This window comes from Anopheles merus, chromosome 2R (assembly GCF_017562075.2).
Source record: "Anopheles merus strain MAF chromosome 2R, AmerM5.1, whole genome shotgun sequence".
NCBI classification, from domain to species: domain Eukaryota; kingdom Metazoa; phylum Arthropoda; class Insecta; order Diptera; family Culicidae; genus Anopheles; species Anopheles merus.
Genome location: NC_054082.1, coordinates 58,063,354 through 58,089,234, shown reverse-complemented (window position 1 = coordinate 58,089,234; position 25,881 = coordinate 58,063,354). Strand labels below are relative to the sequence as shown.

General features: G+C 41.9%; 1 protein-coding gene across 3 annotated transcripts in view; it reads left to right on the top strand.

Moving 5' to 3' along the window:
- LOC121603281 (homeobox protein Hox-A1-like) overlaps positions 1–10,543 on the top strand; it is a 36,189-nt gene extending 25,646 nt beyond the window's left edge. For 2 of the 3 annotated variants that reach the window (XM_041931961.1, XM_041931958.1), the window contains 3 exons: positions 7,995–8,087; positions 9,163–9,344; positions 9,424–10,542. In XM_041931961.1, coding sequence (XP_041787895.1) covers positions 7,995–8,087; positions 9,163–9,344; positions 9,424–9,663 — 515 coding nt within the window. In that variant the 3' untranslated portion in view covers positions 9,664–10,542. Of the gene's footprint in view, positions 1–7,994; positions 8,088–9,162; positions 9,345–9,423 lie in introns of all 3 variants that reach the window. The other variant, XM_041931969.1, reaches the window with a different exon arrangement.
- Positions 10,544–25,881: the final 15,338 nt, after the last annotated feature.

Below are 25,881 nucleotides of genomic sequence, written 5' to 3'. Positions count from 1 at the left end.
GGTTGCATTGCTAAATCCGTTGCTACCGTGTGAAGTACAGTATGTTCCCGAGGTACGCGGTTTAACGTTCCCGAGGAATCCGCGTAACTCGAATTACACATTTCTAGAGAAAATACATTTGAGATGGATTCTGGATTTCTGGATATTTGAGATTGAATGTGGTATTCTTAAACACTTTATCATTTATCTGAAACAATTCGTGCAGAAAATCCTAAAGAGTACTTTACATGGTAGCAACGCAATCTGCAATGCAAACGCCTATAACAGTTTTTAGCCTGTGCGTATGCAATCCACAACGCATCGTGTTCTACATTGATTGCATTGCTTGGTTGTATTGCTTCAAATTGGTTACCCGTTTAAAACGGGAGACCAATACAATACAGTATTGGCCTCAGTTACGCGACATTCGAATTCCAGTTACGCTATTTTTTACAGTTCAGGTGTCAAATCAGTACAATTTTCTCCATCAATTGTTAAATGAACAATAATTTGCATTTTTTTTTTTCAAAAGTTTTAGATCACAAACAAGACAAATTAATAAATTTTTTACACCACTTGCATCAAATAAGTAATAAATCATATAAATGAACTAAATTCAATCAAAAATCAAGCTAAATAAAGTATATTTTGGCTGTAAAACGTAATATTCGAGTTACGCGAAAATCCGAGTAACACGAATGTCTCCGGAACGCATTATTCGCGTAACTCGGGGAAAGACTGCCCTACCAACAACGAGAGCGCGATTTACAGGCCAGGGGTATGTAGAAGCAAGGGGAAACGGTGTGAAACACAAGGATGCGAGAGCGCGTTTTGGTTTCTACACAGTTTTGGCACTAACACAGTTACAAATGTGTAAATGTGTGCGTTTACTTTCCGCCATCGCGCTCAGATTGATCTGCTCGCAGCGGCGTGTTGGTATCGGTGTCTCGATTGCACCGCTGCACCGAAAGTTCCTCTGTGTGCTCTCGTTCTTCCTACAACACGAAATCGTCAGTACAGCTCAAGGATCGGCAGCGAGCAGCCGCACGTGTGTCAGTCTAAGTCCTGGACGCTTGGTGTTATAATTTTGTGAAGTGTTCAAATGTTGTGCGCATTGAAATGAAGCTGCGCGAATGATTTGTAATGCATGTTATGTACATCGCGCAGCTTCATTTCGTACCTTTTTTACAGTAATCAACGTGTGCAACAAGATTTACGCAGCTAGTCGGCCACTTCAACGTTTTCACCGATAGAGCGATCTATTTTATAAGGAAAATATTGTGTGTCAACGTACGTAAATGTGTGAAATTATGTAATGTAAATGTGTAAAAGTTTCAATAAAGTGGTGAAAAAAAATCTAAGCGTGTTTGTGTTTTTGTTTAGCTTTACAGGCCTATTATTTCACTCGAATGACATTCGATTCCGTCGGAAGCACTCGAGTCGAGCGGGAGAAAAATTGGTATCGTTTTCGCCATTCGAATCGATTAAGGTTTCGTGGACATTTTTGTTCTAGCATCTGTGTGTTTGACAGTTGGTCGAAGTAACCAGCGGTCGGAGTGAGTGTAAACAAACGGATTCAGCACTTCTTTAAAATCATTTTTTCCATAATTTTGTTGGAAATGGGGTAAACATGAGTCATGAGAGTGTTGATAAACTTATGTTAAACTTAATTACACACGTAGACAGTGGCTTAAATTCTTTGTGAGGTTAAATTTGCGCGTTTCCGACAGCTTGTGCTGTCGGCAGAAAATCTCTCGAATGCACCTTCCTGTTCAAGCAATACGGAACCGATTTTTACTTCGTCGACTGGAATCTGCCGATGAGTTACTCGAAGCGGAACGTCGCTAGCAAAACGATACGAAAATGAACATAATGAGCGTGCGAGTGGATCTTCTCGAATACCGAATGCAATAGCCTGAAAGTCTTCCTTTTGGGTGGCTTTGCGGGTGCACGCACACCATGTTAAAAATTACCCGCTCTTTGTCCGTAGGGTGTTCAGTGGAACTGCTCATAACGAGTACCCCTTATAACGAATTTTTCGCATAACGAGCAAGTTTTAATGATCTACAAATACCCATCTTAATGAATAAAATCTCGTAAAACGAGCAATTTCATTTTTGCTGCGGAAAAAAATGTGATAATTTCGATTGTTTCAATACTAATAATCGTTAAATATCAAGCTATTTCTGTTAAGGTCTGCCGTCATGTATTTAAAATAAGAGGTGGACGAATGCACGCGAATAAGTTAACACATATAAAACGTTTATTCACTATCCTATTTGGAGGCGCGCCGTCGAGAGAGTGATCCTTCGGGGATCACGTCATAAGCCCGAACCTAACGGCATCTCACGAGATGCGTGCACTCATCAGGTAGAGCCGTGATGCATACAGGATGGCTCACTAAGGCAAAATATTCACCATAACAATTTCAAAAATGAGTAGTGTAAAAGTTTGGAGGAAAAGTGTAAAGGAGGTGGCACATTAACTCCCAATGCCAGTCTAAAGGCCGGGGGACATTGTCCGTACTCGCTAGTGTAATTTCTATTTTCACTAGCGCATCTGGCGACGACCAGCGCAAACTAGATGTCGGTATAATTTATGTGTCAACCTTATTCATACTTAGTGTCTCATCACGTTTCGACCAAGCTACTTGTCTCTTCTTCTTCTTATCTGGCGCTACAACCGCTTTGCGGTCTTGGCCTGCCTCAGGAGTGTCCAAAACCGCTCACGGTCTCGCGCCTTCGTCTGCCAGTCCGTTATCCCGGCCTTAATGGCGGACGCCTCCACGCCATCTTGCCACCTCAATTTGGGCCTACCACGCCTCCTCTGTCCTCGTTGACGCCCTAAAAAGACTTTACGGGCTGGGTCTTCCGTTTCCATGCGTACAACATGGCCAACCCACCGGAGTCCGGCGAGCTTGATACGCTGCACGACAGTGAGGTCGCCGTACATCTCGTATAGCTCGTCATTATAGCGGCTCCTCCATTGTCCTTCCACGCATACGGGGCCAAGTATTCTTCTGAGCATCTTCTTCTCGAACGCGGCTAAGAGGGTTTCGTCAGATTTGGACAGTGTCCATGTCTCAGAGGCGTATGTGAGTACCGGTACTATATAGGTACTATATAGTCCCAGCTTCGTCCGTCGCGACAGGTTATTTGAGGTGAACTGATTTTTCAGGCTGTAGAATGACCGGTTGGCAGCCAGCATCCTTGCGCGCAACCCAGCTTCCATGCTATTGTCCTTGCTGACCTTTGACCCAAGATAGTTGAATTCTTGGACGACTTCAAAAGTGCGTTCACCTATCTGTACATCACGCCTACTTAGATTTTGATTACTTATATTGCCACCATCAGTTGCACTTTGCCTCGTTTATCTGCATCCCGAGGCTCTCTGCCGCCTGGTGGGAGTGGGGGGAGTATATTTCTTGCACAGTTTATTATTTTTGTTTTTAGAGCGTTCCACCTCTCGCTCGTAGTTTCATATCTGTTTTCTGGTAGTAGAGACTCTTCTAAAGCGGCTTTGAATTCCTGTTGGACCATAATGTCCCCAAGAGATCACGTATCACTAAGCCAACCAAGTAGTGATCGGAATCGATATTGGCTCCTCGATATGTTCTGACATTTAACAGACTCGACGACAGTCGGGTATTAACACGTGGTCGATCTGGTTGAAGGATTCTCCATCCGGGTGCGCCCACGTCATTTTGTGGATGACCCTCCGCGTAAATTTGGTACTTCCTACAACCAGATTGTTCGCTACGACGAACTGGGCCAATCTACTACCATTATCGTTACTGTGCTCATGCAGACTGTGACAGCTAGTGTATTGGCGGTGCATTGGCGCCCTACCGACTTTTGCGTTGAAGTCCCCCAGGATGATTATGAGGTCATGCCTGGGGCAAGCATCTATAGTTCTAGCGAGGCGGCCGTAAAAAAGATCCTTCTCCTCTTCCTCTTTTCCTTCGGTAGGGGCGTGAACGTTTATGAGGCTTATATTAAAGAATTTGCCTCACATGCGCAAGGTGCATAGCCTATCGTTTAAAGCCTTGAAATGTATGATTACGGATTTCAACTGGCGACCTACGGCAAAACCCGTTCCGAGCACGCGGTGGAGTTCATGGCAGCTGTAGTAAATGTCGTAGCATTGCTTACCACGCCTGTTGTGCACACCGTTCCCTAGCCACCGAATCTCTTGTAGAGCTACGAGGTGCATGCTCAGTGTGGCTAGAGCGTCATCAAGTTGTTTCAAGGCTCGGGCTTTGCTAAGAGTGCGTACGTTCCATGAGCCCATTTTGATCGTTGTCCGGGGGCATTGCGTAGGGTCGGTATCGTTAGGTCCGTTTCGTAAATCCCTGATGCTTTCTGTAGTCGTTTATTCCGTGAGACTGGGTGACTGGCCCTGCGTTCACGTGGCCGTTTTATTTAGCGTCGAGTTGGCCCCCCGACGTTAAATGTCATAAAAAATGTCGACAATTAACAACACTGCCCTTAACTGAGAAAGCTGCTCCAGCAGCTGTTCATCTGACTCTTCAAAACGGCACGGTTTGGCCCGGAAGAGCAGGGTTTGCTGTTTCCTCACTCGTCTATAAGCGGACGATCTTGTTCGGCTGCAGTGCTGATGGCTTGTTCCACCATACGCCAATGGTCTGCGAGCGGCATCGCGGCTATGTTATTGTCGGCTGGTGGCGTTTCCCCGAGCGGTGTCGCGTATCCCTCCGCCAAATTAGCACACTTCAACCGATCCAGGTTGAGCATTGGAGTGGGCAGACTCCGTTTTATCATGACCAGAAAATGGTCTGAGTCGACGTTTGTGCCTCTATACGTTTTAATGTCGATAATATCCGAAAAGTGCCTCCTGTCAATCAGAACGGGGTCGATTTGAGACATTTAACTACCGCTAGGGTGTCTCCAGGTGTAACTTTGGCGGCGTGTATGCTGGAAGAAGGTGGGGATGCTCATGTGCTTGGAGGAGGCCATGTTTATCAGCCTGAGACCGTTTTCGTTTGCCAGCTGGTGGACGCTGAAGCATCCAAACGTTGATTTATATGCCTCCTCCTATCCGACCAAAGCATTAAGGTCTCCTATCACGACCTTCACGTCATGCTTTGGGCAGCGGTCGTACTCCCTTTCCAACTGCAAGAAGGCTTCCTTCTCGTCATCGTTACTCCCAAGGTGCGGACTGTGCACATTTATAACGCTCAGGTTGAAAAATCTGCCATGAATCCTCATCCTGCACATTCGTTCGTTGATCGGCCACCACCCGATCACTCTCTGTTGCATCGCACCTAGCACCATACACCGAGCTCGCACGTCTCACCACCGCTCTGGTAGATCGTGCAGTTGCTACGGTACTGGCGCACCGTCACGCCTTTCTAGCACACCTCTTGAAGTACTACTATTTCGAAGCGCAGACCTCGTCGAACGCAATTCGGGTCTGTACATCCACTGAGAGGGTTACCACATGTTACCGTGCCGTACTACGGGGACATATTTAGTTGGTGTAGGGGTTGGAGATCCTTTATTAACCTTCTTCGGATCTACCTTTGGATCTATCCTCGTCTCAGCGAGGTAGAGGAAAGCTGGGCAAAATTAGCATGTTATGCAGTTTACTGAATATTTCTTTGAATATGCCACAAAACACAATTTTTCTTTCATTAATGTATGCCTCCACCCTTTATCTATGGATTAAAATCATCACATAGAATGAAAAAAAAAACTTAAAAGATGAAAAAAGTGTTAAATAAATGTTGACGTTTTACGAGAAGCTATTTTGACACGCAGGGCGAAATTGGCATATGTAAACATGCTGTGAAATTTCAAAATACTGGGACAATATGGTAATACAGTGGAACGTCGATTATCCGGGCACCTCGGGACCGGCCGGTTGCCGGTTAATCGATTTGCACGAATAATGGTCCAAGAAATGTCAAATTGATATAAAAATTTAAAAAATCCACTAGTTTTATGATTAATTCACCTTGATCAATCGATAAATCATTAGTAGAATATTTTTTTATCAATAACTATAGGTTTAACCACTGCTCATCAACAAAAATAAATTTCGAAAACACCACTAGACACTACAGAGCTGCACAAAAAGCTGGTTGCCCACTTGACTATCGCAGCAAATGTTTGCTGTACGTATGACCAGCTGTCACATTTATGCGCACGGTTAACCTTTAAGTTGGCAACCGGATACCCGGGTATTTTTTTCAACTTCGAACTGCTATAACTTTTGATTCATTGCTTTTATTGACCTGAAATTTTCCGTAACCTCCCAACTTTTAATTTATGATTTTTTGGTGCATAAATTGTAATTTTAAACAGCCTGTAAGTATTTTATTTTGATTTTTTTTTTTTACTTTACCACGTAAGTTGGCAACCAGCATACCCGGGTATTCTATACATTTTGTATGGAGAATGACGTTTCTCTTCTTCCTATTTTCGTACTTTGCTTATTTTCGAGTCAAATTCAAGCGATTCCAAATTTCAATTTGACCGTTATTTTTATCAAAAAATGAAAAAAAACTTAATGAATAAATGAAATAGAAGAGAATATATGGTCGGCATTACTTGCTTACAGCATTAAAATATAGAAAAATTGTTTACCTATGAAATCGTTAATTTTTTGCATCAAAACGTGTGGAATACCCGGGTATACCGGTTGCCAACTTACGTGTGTAAATCTGGTTGCCAACTCTACGGTTAAGCCACCCGCCGGTCAATCCGCCCCCGGATAATCGACGTTCTACTTAATAACTGCGCTTAGATAACCCGTCAAAAATTGCGAGGGTTGGGAGTGGTATCATCTGCTCGAAATCATAAGGTCATTAAATAATCTTTATTTTTCATACATAAGTTTTTGTTGTTGAGGTGTTATTCGCCGAAAAGATTACTTCTCCAATTTTTGTGGATTTTTGCAAAATAAAATCTCAAAATGTAGGTGTTTAGTAAGCTATAATTTTCAATGTTATACCTGCTCTCGGGGTGCTATAATTATAACTGCTAAAACTAGGGGTGAAAAAACTACCAAGGCTGGCAAGCTCTTTGATGCGAGGGCTCTTGGACGGTGAACTTGTATGGCGTGCGAGCCCTCGCGCGCCCTCGCAAATCGCTGTCAATTGCATGGCGGGAAGTCCAGGGGTCGGCATGCACGGCTGCCCACAACATTCCCGGCAAACATTCCCGTCAAACATTCCCGTCAAACATTGCGAGGGTTGCGAGTAGTAATCCCAATCCCAATCCCAATCCCAATCCCAATCCCAATCCCAATCCCAATCCCAATCCCAATCCCAATCCCAATCCCAATCCCAATCCCAATCCCAATCCCAATCCCAATCCCAATCCCAATCCCAATCCCAATCCCAATCCCAATCCCAATCCCAATCCAGGGGTCGGCATGCACGGCTGCCCACAACATTCCCGGCAAACATTCCCGTCAAACATTCCCGTCAAACATTGCGAGGGTTACGAGTAGTAATCCCAATCCCAATCCCAATCCCAATCCCAATCCCAATCCCAATCCCAATCCCAATCCCAATCCCAATCCCAATCCCAATCCCAATCCCAATCCCAATCCCAATCCCAATCCCAATCCCAATCCCAATCCCAATCCCAATCCCAATCCCAATCCCAATCCCAATCCCAATCCCAATCCCAATCCCAATCCCAATCCCAATCCCAATCCCAATCCCAATCCCAATCCCAATCCCAATCCCAATCCCAATCCCAATCCCAATCCCAATCCCAATCCCAATCCCAATCCCAATCCCAATCCCAATCCCAATCCCAATCCCAATCCCAGTCCCAATCCCAATCCCAATCCTGAGTAGCGTAGCTTAATTAGAAGTGGGATTAAGTTTTAAAGTAAACCATTTTTTTCTACTCAATATTTAAGTCAACGTCAAGACATCTCGATTGCAACAATAAATAAGCCTCCTAATAAAATAAGTAGTTTTTAGTAGTAGTAGTAGTCCTAATAAAATTAATGCTATTTTTCTTTTTATTCTTTTATAGTGACAAAGTCTTTACAGTTATCAACTACACCAGAATATCATATTCCTACGCATGTACTCGACCCGTTAAGAGTTCCTAATCACACGACAGTTGGTATGTATATACATAAATGTATTTTTAATGTTTTTCGACAACGAAGTATTTTTTCACATTGAACTTTGTAGCCTGCATTCAGAGGCGGATTTATCCTTCTCGGGGCCCTAAGCGGGGGATATAATTGGGGCCCCTGGTTTCCTTAAAAGTCCACAAAATTATATCGCATTTTTTTAATGTCTTGTTACGAATACCAAACATGTCATCGTTGTTTCCGGTAGTGCAAAAATAAGAAATATATTCACATACTAGCTATACTAGTGTTACTAGTGTTTGGTGTAAAGAAGCATTTCATTGTATGTAGTAGTTTTTCAACACAAGAACGCATAAGGTCGTTTTACTAAGCTAAGACTCTTTTATATTGAAATGAATCAATGAACAATAAAATGATAAACTGTAGTTATCAAAACTCCAGACTTTCCGAATTTCAGTACAGATCTAGGCATATCTAGATAATGGCTTATCTGGAAAACCTGACAAAAAATCTGAATTTTACTTCTTATACTTTTGTATTTTTAGAGCAGAGTTTGCAATACATTTGTTTGCTCATTCATGTACATGAGCAGTGAAAGCCACTATACAAAACTTGTGTGATTTCCTGTTTCACAGATAAATAAAATGTGCCTGAAATCCAAGCGTCCGACAATGATTATCCTGCACGTATTTTTAGTCTTTTCGTCCTTCAGTAGATCAGGAGAGGATTTATTGTTTTAATATGGAAGAGTGCAAAGGTATATAAAATATGTTTTGGCCATCAAAAATTATCTCCAAAGTTCGTAACAACTTTTAATTGCTATAAACGTTATCAACACATTCCACACACTTACTTGTTAGAATGTACTACTTTGAGAATGATTTAGTTTTCCGTCCATTGTGCATAAATAACAAAAAATAAATCGCTTATAAAAGTGAATTAACATGTGGAAGTTTAGCTCGGGGCCCCCTTTAGGCCGGGGCCCCCGCGGCCGCTCAGTCCGCTTATAGAAAAATCCGCCACTGCCTGCATTACTTTTTGCTTCCTTGGGATTTATAATACCAACAAATAATGATTTCAATGATTCTTTCTTCATTTCAGTAGCCCCTAGTACTGTATCACCTCATCAATCAAGTTTTCTGATAAACAATAACAGCACAGGCCGTACAAATTTCACCAATAAGCAGTTAACAGAACTGGAGAAAGAATTCCATTTCAACAAGTATTTGACTCGGGCAAGGCGAATAGAAATAGCAAATGCGTTACATTTAAACGAAACACAAGTAAGAAATGAAATATTTCACGCAGCTGCATATTTGTAATCAGTGTTCATGAAATAATTTTTGTTTTTATTTCACTTAGGTAAAAATTTGGTTCCAAAATAGGCGCATGAAACAAAAGAAGCGAGTGAAGGAAGGTTTAATACCTCCTGAAATACAGAACCAATCTCCCAAACACTCTTCCCTGATAAACAGCAATGATTCCTCCTCGGCCAGCTCGTCAACAGCAACGTTAATAGCTATACCTTCTGCCTCTGGAGCAACGAACACGTCTACGTTAAACGAAAGCAATGAAAACAGTCGTGAATCAATTACTATGTAGAACAAATGCTTTTTCAAAAACTAAAAGACTCTCTTTTTATTAGTTAGAACCAATTGAAAGACATTAATTTACGACAGAATTTGCAAATTATCAGAACACTTTTAGGGCTGATCGTCTTATTCAACCATACGGTTAATAGATGAGTAATTTTAAAATTATCAGTCATATAATTATCTTTTACATTTTCTTTAAGTCACTAAACTATATGACTTCATGGATGGAAGTTATATATTTATTTTAAGACCACCAGGTTAATGACTGCTTGACTCGAGGTATTACGAACAATTTTGAACTACAATATGATTGCATTGTTTTGTTCCATATGCCGCATGCTAGTCTTTTGAATAAGGATTTATACGTCTATATAATATTTACTCGATTAATCTATTAGTTTCCATTCGGGATAAACTATATATACAAAGCAAGAAACACATACAAAAATGAATAGCTCAAAAGATTCCAATGTTCCTCTTTGGTAGATATTAAACAAACCAAATGTTTCCTATTTGATAATAGACTTATTAAAGCTAACCCATGTACATGAGGCAGTGAGCATCGAGAATTAGTAATGTTTATTTGAGAAACACGTTTTTTCTTACTAAAGCTATTTCCAAAGCTGTGCAGTTGCATTTCAACAAAACCACTAGCACATTTACGTTTCGTTGCACAACAATGTTGAATGCATGTATTACTATACAAAATAAGAATTAGGATTTATAAAATTGCTCATATTCTGCAGGCACTGGTTATATGGATAATGTTAAACATACAAAATCCCAATTCAGCAAAAAGACAAAACAAATTTAATTTAAGATAATTCCTATCGAATACAAAGATACATTTCAGATAATCAAAATTCTGCAAATACAATATATTTTAGTTAAAAATTTAAAATACACCGTATTTGATGTCATTTGTTTAAAACAAGGCGGGATTCTTTGCAACATATACATTTATTAAAATAATATTCAGTGTTGTGTTCAGACCATGAGTTTAAACAAAATCAAAATGATAAAGTGCAGTGTGATTTTCGAACATATATGTTCGTGCACAAACGCTGCAGTATCTGTTTATCATTTTAACCATTAAGTTCAACTTTAAACTGCAACTGAACTTTTGGTTCATTGCTATTATAGCCCTGAAATTTACCGTAGCTTTCAATTTCCGATTTTTTAGCGTATGACTTCCACAAGCTGTAAGTATTTTATTTTGATTTATTTTAAACTTCACCACGCAAGAGAGGTAATGTCAGAACCTCGCCGCATGCGGCAAGAAATGAGTTTTCTCAATTATCTAGCTTTTTAATGTATTATTATGATATGTTGTCGTTTCTTTATAAAAATAATCATTATTTGATATTGTAATGTGATCGAACGTACGCGGGGCCGTCGAGCACCGTTTTTTCGGGGAGTCAGTTTTTACTGACATGAGCCGAGGTGGAACGAACTGTTCGAAGCGGACTGAATTGATCGTGCAAGTCATGGAAACCCGGAAGGAATTTCCCTTACTGGAAATGTTGAAGTTTAGAAGCCATACCTTGGGTAGGGGGACATAACTAAACTCTTGAAATAAGATGGTGCACGAAGTATTAGGAAGCGTAACGTCCTATCTTGGCAGTCCGAACGAATCTAATCTGCCATGATCGGAATAGGTTTTATTTATACTGAAAATAAGTTGGTCGTACATTTGGTTTTGGAATGTGTTTTTGTCCTAATTAAATGTTATTGTTATTGGTAACAGTTTATAAATTGAAGTGGTGTGAGGTGTTCGTCGATGTGTGTTTATGCTGCGGTTTTACTATATTGCGAAAGAAGGTTTCAACTATTGTTGCTAAAGAATAGATGTTTTCGTCGTTGAGCTTATAAGCTGCCATGCGTTCTCGGTTCACCTAGTTTGCTGTAGTAACGCCTGATTTGCTTATTATGCGTGTTTCTAGTGTTTTCAGTAAGTGTGTCACAATTGTTTTTGTATGAACGGTGTGGCCTGAACTCTTCCGGTTGTCTTACAGGGTTTCACACTTTATCTCAAGACCGCGGGACCCCTTCCCGAATCTGTACCTTTGTGTACATCAGTGTACTGAAAGCAGTGAATTATTTTTTCGTGTTTTCACCAGAAAAGATTATTTAAACAGTGGCGATGAAAAGGGCACCAAATCCAGATGGGTTCAACGTGATGTCCAGGAAGCTGTACCAGCTGTGCTAATATAAAGCATGCATTTATTATCTAGCATTTTTTAAACTTTTTAGATGCGACGACCATTTTCGGTCAAAGCCTTTCTGTACCACTAATAGGCTTGGCTATCAGTAACTTAAATGCCCATAGCAGAATAATCATCCCAGCGTATTGGGGCACGATCCATTCGAGACTTTTACCCATGCCGATATTATTGAGTGGTAGAAGTTGACGATTGTATCACGAGATTGACTAATTATTTGAATTTCACTTACTACTTAGAACAAATAGTTTTTTTTTTTTTTCACATAAATCGTTTACAACATCACGGCACTCAAACGGTTGTCGAATGGAACAGAATGCTTGGAATCGAATGGCTTAATATTGGAATCATGCCGAGTGCCAAGATCAAGCGGATATCGTGGCATAAAAAATAAATACATTTTATTTTTCGTTGTTCATAATCGCATATTATAATACATCTCTTCCAACCCGTTCTGCCATATGAGTACAGATTTAAATTTTATAATAATTATTTGTCTGGTTAGGATAAGCTACATAATAACAAAAAGTATAATAGATGTTACAAATTGCACCATAACACCAAATAACATTTTTGGTCTCGCTTATCACGATTTTTATAAACGGTACGCGACAAAGTGCGATGAATATTCCTGTGAGCATGGGAGAGTGCACAGGCAACAAATACTGTGTGCGAGAAAGAGTAAACAGTTATCTTGCATGCAGCAAGCAACAGCCGGACAAAGCCGGTTTTAAAAAAAAAAACGGAACGCACGAACGATAGCACCTTGCTGACAATAGCCGGCATCGCGAATAAATGAACTCTTTTTAACAGTCGTTTAAAGTTCATTTTGGTTTAACCGAGTTCATTTGTTGTTCATTCCTGTTAAAATAAACGATCGTCAAAACAGTTAACGACTGCTCGAAATGGCATATAGGCAAACACGGGGAAAAAATTCGAGCAGTACAATTAAACGACTGTTAATTTGTATCGCATACGCTCTTGACAGTCGTTTGTTTAACGGCGGCATAGGACCAGTCGTTAAAATTAACAAATGAACTCAATGCGTTCGCGATGCCAAATTCTAGCAATTTTTAACGACTCTGGTTAAATTTTAACGACTGTTAATTTTATACCAATTCTTTCGCGATACCAGCTAATATTGAACCGGCAAAGACCGGAACGGAGTGAACGGAAAGAACGAGTTGAACGGAACGGAATGAACGGAAAGAACGGAATGAACGGAAAGAACGAAATGAACGGAACGGAACGGAATGAACGGAATGAACGGAATGAACGGAACGGAACGGAATGAACGCTGCTCAAAGGGACAGGTGTGTGGAAACTGCGGAACCGCAGCAAACGGAGAATGTTCGACCCATCCCGCTTGCGTGAACTGCAAAGGCGAACACAGCGCGTTCTCTCGCGAATGCCCTGCGTTCCAATTTGAAGAACAAGTCATAAAAATAAAAGTCGACCACAACTGCACCTACAAAGAAGCTCGGCAAATGGCCCTCCAACATCAGCGAACAAGTGCTGTACAGCAGCGAATCACATTTGCGCAACAAACTACAACGGTGGATGAAAAAGACATAAAAATCAAGCGGCTCGAAGAAGAACAGAACGAACTGAAGAAAACGATCCTTGAACAGATGAAAAAGATGGATACCCAGAGCAAGCTCATCGAAGCTCTTCTGAAGAAACTGAAAGAACCAAACGGAAATTTGCAGAATAATAAGAATAACTCGACGAACGAAACCACTACACAAATCGAAGAAAATCAAAGCATGATCCAATCCAACAATGTATGCGAGAACAACAACAATGCTGAAGCAACGGAAAACCCGAAACCGACAACGAAACAAATGATCAAGAAACGATGTCTACATCCGACACAGAATCAGAAAATTCGGCCACATCCGTCATCTCAGCACAATCCCGCAAACGAAACCACAACCTGGAAAACGCCTCATCGGAAGAAGAACTAAGAAATGCAGTGAAAAACATGGCATCCAACGAAATCGCAGTCATCTCGCCCATCGCTTCTCCCACTCTTCCCTCCGAACAACGATCACCAACTGCCAAACCATCGAAGAAAAAACATCGCCACTGAACTTATTTTCCTTTCCTCTTACCCCAATAATTTACTAACCTAAACCATCAACATGCTCTCCACAATCAATATTACTAATGACACCAACAAACCATTTCTACTAAACTGGAACATAAGAGGAATGATCAATAACCTCTACGAACTACAACTAATAATAACCGAATACAAACCTGTCATCATAACACTTCAAGAAGTTCGCGATCCGCCTAATACCAACCATTCTCCACTTAACCACTACAATTGGTCCTACAAGCTTTCTCCAACTAACCCACATCACAGTGTTACAATAGGTGTACATACATCTATTCCCTTCAAATTAATAAAAACCAACACCAATATTTCCGCAATAGCAGTCAACATAAAGTCTCCCATAAACATGACTATCGTCTCACTCTACATGCACCCTAGAGCTACCTTCAACCAATCCGAACTTAACTCTTTTCTTAACCTTTTTTCCCACCCTTTGCTAATAGCAGGAGATCTTAATGCAGAAGATAAAAATCTTAGAATCTCTCAAACTAACAGAAAATTCAATAGACTCAATAACATTTTTACTAACCATAATCTCTCTTTCATTTCTAACCCTAACCCAACCCGACTATGTATCTCAACAGGTACAGAATCCTTCCTTGACTATATCATCTCATTCTTCTCCCTTCTTAACGAACTTAAACTATACGTATTGGCGGACACACATGGCAGTGATCACTATCCGATCATTGTGAAAAGTAAACCATCGCTTCCGGAAAACAAACAACGACCAAAGTGGAAATATGAAAATGCCGATTGGACACCATACCAAATCAATGTACTAAAACACCTACATTCAGACCCCCAGCCTACAGAAGGAAACATCATTAAAATCATAAACGATGCAGCAGCGAAATCAATACCAAAATCAAAGGGCAAACCTGGCAAGCGAAGCGTTCACTGGTGGAATGACACTGTCGCTAAAGCCATAAAAAGGAGACGTAAAGCGTTTGGGAGGTTTATCTTTCGCGATGGGTTTCGGATGATCGTATTTGGTAACGCTCTAACTCTTTATGGTTTAGTGGTTGAGATCTTACTAACTATATTTTATTTCCTACTTCGTGCTCCTTCGTCGTTCGGCATCTAACCTTATTCTAGTATAGTGGTGTGTGTCTTATGTTTATAAATAGGGATCGAGACGCCCGCTACAAGCGCTCCGAAAACTGCAGAATGCCAAGAAAAATCAAGACCACACCCATATCCCTTACTTCTCCGAGGAATTTCAAATTGCCCACCGCATTGCAAGAGAAGAAATCAAAAAGGCAAAACAAGAATCATGGAATAGAATCAAAGATAGCATAAATCCCGAAATGTCAGGAAAAGACATGTGTAGAAATGTAAAATGCCTTACAGAACGCAAGCAAGACATCGCTCATATCATCATCAAAACCGATGACGACACAATAGTCCCAGTTGAGTCAACACCAGAGGTACTTGCCACTCTTTTTGCCACCATATCCGCCACAAATAGTTATTCGCCAGAATTTAAGACTATCAAAGCAACAACCGAGTCCATCCCACTAGATTTCAATAGCAGACCCAACATACATTACAACAGATCCTTTTCCATAGCCGAACTGAATTGGGCTCTTGCAAAGTGCAAAGGCAACTCAGCCGGACCAGACGACATTGGCTATCCACTGTTAAAAAACCTTCCTTCTGAAGGAAAATACCTACTCTTAAAGCTATACAACCACATTTGGCAGAGTGGCAAAATTCCTCCTCACTGGAAGGAAAGTTAAACCATCCCCATATTAAAGCCCGACAAATCAAAACACAGCCCAAATAGCTACCGACCAATAAGCTTACTAAACTGCATCGGAAAAGTGTTGGAAAGAATGGTAAACCGACGTCTTACCCAAGAACTGGAAGGCAGGAAACTCCTCAGCATAAGTCAACATGCGTTTAGATGCGGATTAGGCACGGAAACTTACTTTGTGCAACTCGAAGAACTGCTGGCCAAAGTAAAATCCGATAAACATCATGCCGACTGTGCTATCATCGACTTGGCCAAAACTTTCGATCGGACATGGAAATACGCAATCATGCGCCAGCTAGCCAGATCGAATTTCGGAGGTAACATGATCACATTCCTCGATGATTTCCTCTCAGACCGTACCTTCGAGGTTCTGATTGGAGCGAACAAATCTAGCACTAAAACAATCGAAAACGGAGTTCCTCAGGGAGCCATCCTTTCTCCAACATTAATTCTGATCAGCATCGAAAGTCTTCTCCGCTCACTACCACCATCCATCACTCCATTGGTGTACGCTGATGATATCGTTCTAATCTCGAGCAATGCAGATAATGGAGTTGCACGATACAATCTGCAACAGGGACTGAACATCTTATGGGAATGGTCAAAACGTATTGGTTATGACATCGCTGCTGACAAAAGCAATATACTGCACATCTGCAACAAACCGCACCCAACCGTACCGCTTTGCCTTAATCAAACACAAATTCCAGACTGCAAAAAAGTAAAGATACTCGGGATCACAATAGACCAAAAACTCACATTCCAAGCCCACATTAAACAGCTAAAAACTACAGCTACCAAGAAAATCAACCTTTTCCAAATGCTCAGCACAGGAACCCACAAAGCTTCAAAAGATACACTTATCTTTATTATTAATCACTGGTTGCTTCCAAAATGGAATTGAACTAGTATCAATTTAAAAAAAAAAACAGTTTGTAAAAGAAATTAGCCCCATCTACCACACCGTACTGAGATATGCTATAGGCGCCTTCCGAACCAGCCCCATTTCTATACTTAGTGAGAGCGGACTTCTTCCACTTAGCCATATAATAACAGCTAAATTAGCCGCAACAGCAACAAGAATTAAAGAAAAGAATATCCAAGCACCATCATTCCTCAATAAAGCCAACTCCGAACTTTTCGCTATAACAAACTGCAATATACCGGATATCACTACACTGTTACATCTTGCCACGCGGCCGTGGTATCATGAACCCCCTAACATAGACTGGCATTTTAAAAACATCCTTAAAGCAGGTTGCAATAGTACAATAGCACAAAAACATTTCATAGAACACATCAACAACAAATACATTAAGCACAACCACATTTACACCGATGGACCCGTCGATGAAGCAGCAGCAGGATTCGGGATTTACTCACCCATTGATAAAGTAGCGTCCAAACTGCCGGATCACACTTCCATCTTTACGGCAGAAACGTTGGCATTAATCCAGGCAGTTGAAGATTCCCTGCGCTCTGACCTGGAAAACGTCATCTTTACCGACAGTGCGAGTGTCCTCTCGGCACTAGAGCATGGAACATGTAAGGACCCAAACATCCAAAAGCTCTACCAGGTCACTAGCCCACACATAAACCAGGTTCAACAACTCATCATCTGTTGGATACCTGGCCACACTGGTATCAAAGGCAACGAGATCACCGACCGCCTCGCCAACAAAGGCCGAAGAAAAACATCAACCTACAACACCTCGCTGCCTAAAAGAGACACAATTATTTATATAAATGGAAAAATAAGAGAGGCATGGGAAAAGGAATGGTTTAAAACCAAGAACAACTTCCTTCGGCTAGTGAAAACAACAACCAAACCATGGCCATCAGTAATAAAACATCGAGACCAAAAGATCCTTACTCGAGTAAGAATAGGCCACACTAGACTGACCCACAGCCATCTCATCGAACGATCCAGTCCTCCTCTCTGTCAATTCTGCGGAACCGATATAACAATCTTCCACCTTTTAACAGAATGCCACGGATACACTCAACTTAGAAATACTTGCCATCTTGACTCCAACATAGACTCAATACTTTCACCTCACCCACAGAAACAGGAAAATCTACTAAAATTTCTAAAACTATCACATTTATTCCATCAACTATAACAATCTAATAGTCTAACCTTTCCCCACAAAGAGGCGAAAGAACTCCGCAGGAGCCAAAGCCTCTCTAAACCATACTAACAACAACATACGCCTCGAACTGTTGGCGATGACACACTTAGTGCACGCAAAAAAACACACACACATTTTTTTTCCTATTTTTATGTCCAGCGGTGTATGATCTGTTTCGATAGGTGTGTTGTAATGAATGTGTTGCAATAGTGTGGTTAGGCTTTCCGAAGTGTGTTACAATGAGTCTATAGCTGATAGTGTGGTTTATAGTTAAAACTGTATAGTAGATATGCTACAATATGTTTTTCAACATTTGACATCTGAAATAAAATCGCATGCGGCAATGCGGTTCTGAAGTTCTGATAGAAAATCAGACCTACGTCTGATAGAACATAGGAGGATAAATCTTTTCTCTCCAAATAACAAGAAGAAAAAAAGGTTCTGAATGACGTTCTCTAGTTCTTCTTTCTGGTGCATATTGTGCTTATTTTCGAGTCAAAGTCAAGCGATTTAAAATTTCAAACAGACCGTTAGTGTTGTATAAAACAACAACGTAACCGCAGTGAAAGAAGAACGCCGTATGGCACAAATGGTTGCGTTTTCCTGCACAACAGATTGCTTCATGATGGTCGGAGCAGTGGCGCGTTAAACGGTGGGCGGACTTGGCGGCCGCCAGGGGCCCCGGCGATCTAGGGGTCCCCGTCATTGCGGATGTTCGACTTCGTATCGATTCTCGATCGATTCTACCCCCCCCCCCCCTCCTGATTGGGACTCTTACCATCTATTTCAAAAAGACTCATTTTTAATTAATTCATTTTTCCCATCGCTTCGCTCAGTGTATTTTGTCGAGAGCCCGAACTGCAGAAAACCGGGGCCCCATACTACTCAAAGCAGCACATTAAATGTTCTAAGAAATCTGCAAATACTTGCATCAAAGTCGCAAGCGAAGAACGCTGCGACACGCGCGCACAGCTCAAATCAATACTTCATCAGCGTTGGCGCAAAGTATTGGACAGAGCGAGAAACCGTCAATTTTTGCTGGTGTAGGTGGCCTGTGCACGAGACACCCAAATCCAAAACCACGCAGAGCAACTTGCTGCTAAAATGGAATGCACAGAATGCTGCGCTTAACTACCACCGAAAACCCGTTACACAACACAAGCATACATTTTTTTCGATGCACTGAACAATTATCGTCGACATAATCGTGTGCTCTACCGCTCCTTCATTCGCCGTACTGAAAGGCAGCTATTTTCTAAGCCGACACGGTTCTGGAGCTTCTGGAACAAACGGCGCAATATAAGAAGTATCCCTCCGTCAATGAGCTACAATGGCCAAACTAGTATCGATACATCCGATATTTGCAACACTCTCGCCAATCGTTTCGCTGATGCATTCACCCTTCCTGTTCACAATCCTAACACACTAGCAGAGGCCACCCGCAATACTCCATCGGATGCTATCGATTTTATTATACCCACAATTGACGAAGCATTAATTGCGCGCACACTCAACGATATAAAACCATCTACATCATCTGGACCTGACAATATTCCCGCATACATATTGAAGCACTGCCGTCAATCACTCGCACCCATTCTTGCCAAAATATTTAATGATTCCCTTATGCGTGGCACGTATCCTGAGTCCTGGAAACACGCGCGAATGATTCCTATCCATAAAAAAGGCAGTCGACTTCATGCTAGTAATTATCGTGGCATTGTATCCCTATGCGCTTGTGCAAAGGTGTTTGAGCTCATTCTATACAATCCGCTACTCACAGCAGTTCAAAACTATATGAGCCCTAGTCAGCATGGATTTCTCCCAAGGAGATCTTCCACCACAAATCTTGCTGAATTTGTTGGCTACTGCTTCGACAACATGGATCGTGGTACTCAAGTTGATGCAGTATATATCGACTTCAGGGCTGCGTTCGATAGTATTTCTCATGATATTCTACTTTCGAAGCTAAAAAAACTCGGTTTCCTCGACTGGCACATCACCTGGCTGCGTTCATATTTAACTGGTCGTTCGTACTACATAAGTATAGGATCTCATCGTTCTCACTCTTTCACCAGCTCCTCCGGTGTGCCTCAAGGGAGTAATTTGGGACCGCTACTCTTCCTCATCTATATTAATGATCTATCTTTCGTTTTACCGCCAGGCCAACACCTAATGTACGCCGACGATGTAAAAATATTCGCTCCAGTTAGAAACGACAGTGACTGTGTACGCCTTCAAACGATCCTTGAGAATCTGGATAGCTGGTGCAGCAGAAACGCTCTCCAAGTGTGTGCTGATAAATGCCAGTGTATATCATTCAGCAGAGCCCGTCACCCCATCACGTTTACATACACTATGCTCAACACGGCTTTGGCTCGCACGACATGTATCCGTGATCTGGGGGTGCTACTCGATCAGAAGATGTCATTTCGCCCTCACATTGATAGCGTTGTTGCGAAGGGAAATCAGCTACTTGGTTTAATTACGCGGACCTGTAGCGAGTTTACCGATCCCATGTGCGTCAAGTCGATCTTCTGTGCCATCGTAAGGTCGTGCCTGGAGTACTGCTGTCCGATCTGGTGCCCGCTTGGCGTTGGTGACATCAATCGCCTCGAAGCCATTCAACGGAGACTCACCAGGTACGCGGTTCGACTCCTTCCATGGCAATCCCACCACGCTCGGCCCACCTACCATCAGCGGTGTCTGCTTCTCGGACTTGAACCACTCTGCTCTCGACGTAAAAACGCCCAATGCCTTTTCATATTTCGGCTCCTTAACGGAGAGATCGATTCCCCGGCATTACTAGCCAGCATCAATTTGTTCGCTCCCTGTCGGATTCTTAGATCCAATTTCCATCTCCGTGTTCCGCGTACCCGCAACAACCATAGCCAGGGACACCCTATTATACGTATGTCCCTCGAGTTCAATGAAGTGTTAGATTTGTTCGATTTTAGTATGTCTACTTCCACGTTCAAGGAGAAATTGCGTCTACGTCACATGTAATGTTTGCTTATAACTAGATGTTTATTTATATGCTCCTTAATTTAATTATAAGGTTGCCGATTAGACATGATGATCCGTCGGTTTATATATATATATATATATGAAATAAATAAATACAACACACCCAAACAAAAATTTAAAGGCCCCGAAACACAATATCAATACACCGGCTCGTAGCCGGTAAAATTAGCAGGAAAAATTGACTAACACCAAGCAAGCAACGGTGCTCCAGTGGGTAGAGGTTTCATTCGAGAAACGATTCCATCGATATCGATGTGTGCGCTTTTCAATTTGGCTTGGATGAAACGTGCCTGTGCTTGCTGGGGGCCCCTATACTTGTTTTGCAGATGTGTGCCGAAAACAGACAGCTTTCACGCGAAAAATGGTATTCACATCTCAAGCCTCAATTCTGTGCCACATCTCACATCTCAAGCCTCAATTCTGTGCCGAAAACAGACAGCTTTCACGTGAAAAATGGTATTCACATCTCAAGCCTGAGATCGTGGAGCGTGCCTGCTTTTAACGCAAAACCTTAAATTTTCACGCGGGGCCCTACTCAACTTTTGTGGTCAACTGACAAATAGGGGAAATCGGGAAGGGGTGGTATTCATATGTCCAAAAAGGAACTGGGCGATGTTAATATTAAAATGATGTTTTATCACTATTTACATACAACTTTTTACGTGAAGACAAGATAAAAAACCGTTACAGCTATATTGAAGCCAAAACTCAAAGGTGGTTTACGGGGCCCAACGATTATGTGGACTCTTCGATGAAGGGGCCCCGTCGGTGAGGGCCCTCGTCGGTAAGGAGGACCCGTCAATAAGGGACCCCGTCAATAAGGGACCCCGTCAATAAGGGGCCCCATGCATTTGGTGACTTGGTGTGGATGGTCGGGGCACGAGCTCACCAAAAAAACGCGGAGACACTTGCTGCTAAAATCCAATGCACAGAACACAGAACAGAGCGCTGCGTTTAACCACAAAGAAAACCCGTTACAACAGCCACAAGCACACATTATAAACAGACAAAAATTTAAAGGCCCCTACACAAAATTTCAATGCACCGGCTCGTAGCCGGAGAAATTGGCAGGAAAAATTGACACCAAGCTCGCGTCGCTTTAAAAAGCCTAGGAAGGTCGTTTGATCAACGGTGCTTCAGTGGGTTGAGGTTTCATTCGAGAAATGGTTAAATCGATGTCATTGTGTGCGCTCTTGGCTGGGATGAACCGTCCTATTCTTGTATACGAGGCCCCTGCTACCACTTTGCGATTGTGTGCCGAAAGCAGACAGCTGATTCACACGAAAAATGGTATTCACATTCCTGGCCTGGGATAGTGGATTGTGTGTCTTTTAATACAAAAACTAAAATTTTAATTGTTGGCCCTAATCGAACACATCAAGTTTGTGGACCGAAGAGAAGGGTAAATGAGAAAGGTTTCATTTAGAAGGAAGGGGGAAGGGGGGGGACAAAAATACTCAAGGAACCTATGGACTATGTTCATTTACAATTTTTTATATGGTTGTTTGCTATGAGACGTTTGGTTTTGTGAATTGGGACATGACAGACGTTTATGACGTTAGGATGACAGGTTTTGTTTTGACAGAAGGAGTTTTGGGCACATGTCCAGATAGGGAAACAGAGGAAGAATTAAGAAACACAACGTAGGATCTGAATAAAGGAATTCCAAACTAAACATTGGTGCCGTAGTGACCAAGATTGTGAAAATTGTGGAAAATGACGGATTTCAGTTCGGACGAAGAAGCTTTCCTTGGGTTTAAAGATTCATCTGTTAATGAAACGATGTTGCCGGCCTGCCAACCACAGCAACCTATGTCAAGCAAGATGGCGGACAAGTACGATAAGCAAGCGCAGCTAGCCCGTAAAAGTAATGAACAAACGAAAATAGCTGGCAAGAAAGCGCAAAGAGACGCCATCTTGCGTTGCATCGAACGGATCGACAATTTTGCAGAGCGAGCAAACGGCATAACGCAGGAGCAAGCAACGACTCGACTCAATCGATTGGAAAAATGCTGGATGGAATTTGAGGCAATTGCCAACGAGTTGCGACTCTTGGATGATGCATGCCATTCTGATGAAAATGAGCAGTTATATGACGCCGTAGATGAAAATTGTATGCAAATTGCGGATCTCATCAGATTGAAGATTATTAAGCCCCCACCAGTAGAAGCTCCAGCAGTGCGAGTGAAAGAGTCGGCAAGTCAAATGCAAGATAGTATGGGTGAATCAAGCTGCCTTATCAAATTACCAAACTTGTCGCTTCCAGTTTTTTCAGGAAAATACGACGAATGGCTACCTTTCCGCGATATGTTTGAGGCAAACATTCACACTAATACAACTCTAGCGCCTGTGCACAAAATAGCTTATTTGAAGCAATCGTTAAAAGGAGAAGCTGCTAGCCTAATTAATTCTTTTCCATCGACAGGAGCAAGCTATATGCCAGCCTGGAACGCTCTTGTTGAGCGATTTTCGAATGAGTATGTACTAAAAAAGCGTTACGTTAATTCTTTATTGCAGTAACCCGCTTTGAAATCCTCCAGCCAGAAGGAAATCCACTCATTAGTGGACACGTTTGAGCGAAATATAAAGCTTCTGAAGCAGTTAGGAGAGAGTACTGATGAATGGGGTATGCTTATTATCCAAATTATGCTATCAAAGCTGGATGAAAAAACACACCATGATTGGGAGAAATATGTAGAAAATTCAAAAAAACACAGTTTGGATGATTTAGTGAAATTTCTTCATGTTCAGTCTCGAGTTCTAGATGCTGTTACAGAGGATCGTGTTCAAACCGGCAAATTAAGAAAGACAGTAGAACGACAATTGGCAATGAACGTAACATCCCAGATTCAGATTTGCGTAAAATGTGGAGAGCAACACCTACTTCATACATGCAATCTATTTAACAACATGTCAATTGATGACAAATATCAATTTGTAAGCGAAAAACGGCTTTGCCGTAACTGTCTACGCCCGGGGCACGTCTCTATGGCATGCAAGATGAGATTTCGATGTTCCGAATGTCATAAAAAACACCATACTCTTCTGCATAGAGAACAGCTAAATGGATCGCTATCGGAACAAATGAACGAGTTGAACGTGAACGAATCGAGTAGCACCACCTCGTCAGTAAATGCAGCTGTAACCGCATCGCAAAATCATATATTTTTATCTACTGCGATTATTTTTGTTAAAAATTCTTCAGGAAAGCAGAAACAAGCAAGAGCGTTGATCGATAGCGGTGCACAAGTAAATATTATATCAGAAGCTCTATGTCGCAGTTTGCATCTGAACGGAAAAGGTCGCAGCCAAGAGCTAGTAGGCGTAGGCAAATGCCCGGTATTCACAGCTAAAACCGTTGAAGCGGAAATAGCATCAAGGAACTTCGCCTACAAACGTCGAATGAATTTTTCGGTGCTACCAATGATTACTGGCTACCATCCGGAACGTATCGACACGTCACTATTTAATCGTGATTTTCAATTGGCTGATCCCGAGGCTGGCAATGGCGGTCAAATTGATATTTTGCTGGGCTCAGAATATTACCATGAATTTTTGCAGACAAAGGGCCATGGTACAGTCAAGGTTAGGAAGCCTGTCGGAAACATGCCAGCGTTTATTGATTCTGTCTTTGGGTGGTTAGCGACCGGTAAAGTAAAGGGTGAAGCTGATGATAATAAGAGCATCGTTCCGCAGTCGATCATGCATGTTGGTACCAAACCTTCGCTCGAAGAGCTCATTGTTAAATTTTGGGAAATAGAGCAAATTCCAGAGGCCGTTAAATGGACGTTCGAGGAACAAGAGTGCGAGGACAGCTTTCAGCAACAACATGATCGCGATTCCTCCGGGAGATATATTGTGAGATTACCGTTCAAGCACGCTGGAGTGGCTAAAAACTTAGGTGAGTCTAAATCTTTTGCTATACGACGTTTTCAGCAGCTAGAACGCCGTTTCGACCGAAACCCTGCTTTGAAAAATGAATATGCGGCAGTGATTAGTGAATACGTAAGTCGAGGTTATCTGCAAAAGGCTAAAGGTGATAACGATATATCCGTACAATGTTTCTTGCCTCACCATCCTGTATTAAAAGAATGCAGCACTAGCACTAAAATTCGTCCAGTGTTTGATGGATCGGCTAAGACAGCGAGCGGCTGCTCGTTGAATGACGTATTAATGAAAGGCCCGGTCATCCAAGATAGTTTGCTGAACCTTTTGCTAAGATTTCGATTGCATCCGATCGCTATAGCAGCCGATATAGAGAAAATGTACCTCCAAATAAAAGTCCATCCAGACCACACCCCGTTACAACGAATACTTTGGAGGAGCGATCAATCTCAGCCGGTAGAAACCTATGAGTTGCAGCGAGTAACCTTTGGTTTGTCCCCGTCTTCCTTTTTAGCGACTCGTGTTTTAAAACAACTTGCTATTGATGAAGGCGATAATTTTCCGGTCGCAAAAAAGGCACTCTTAAATGATTTCTACGTAGATGATTATATAGGAGGCGCCGATACAGAAGACGAAGCCTTGCAGTTGTATGAGCAACTCGTGAAGCTACTTGCGAAAGGAGGTTTCCGTTTACAAAAATGGAGTACGAATTCAAAAATGTTGTTAACGAAAATCAACCCTGGTGATCGCGCTTCGAAAACTGCTGTTAATTTTATATCTGATGATCCAGTAAAAACTCTCGGAGTCGTTTGGCTACCAGCATCTGATCATCTTTATGTTCAAGCCAACACCATTGAGTACGCGGAGCCTTTAACGAAGAGAAGAATTTACTCCATGATCGCCAGGTTGTTTGACCCGCTTGGTTTGATAGCTCCAATTATTTCTTGGGCAAAAATAAGGATGCAGAAGCTGTGGATTGCGTGTCACGACTGGGATGACCCATTATCGTCAGAGCTTGCAGAAGAATGGAAAGGATTTCATGCTAATCTACCCTTGCTATCCGACATCAAGATTCCGA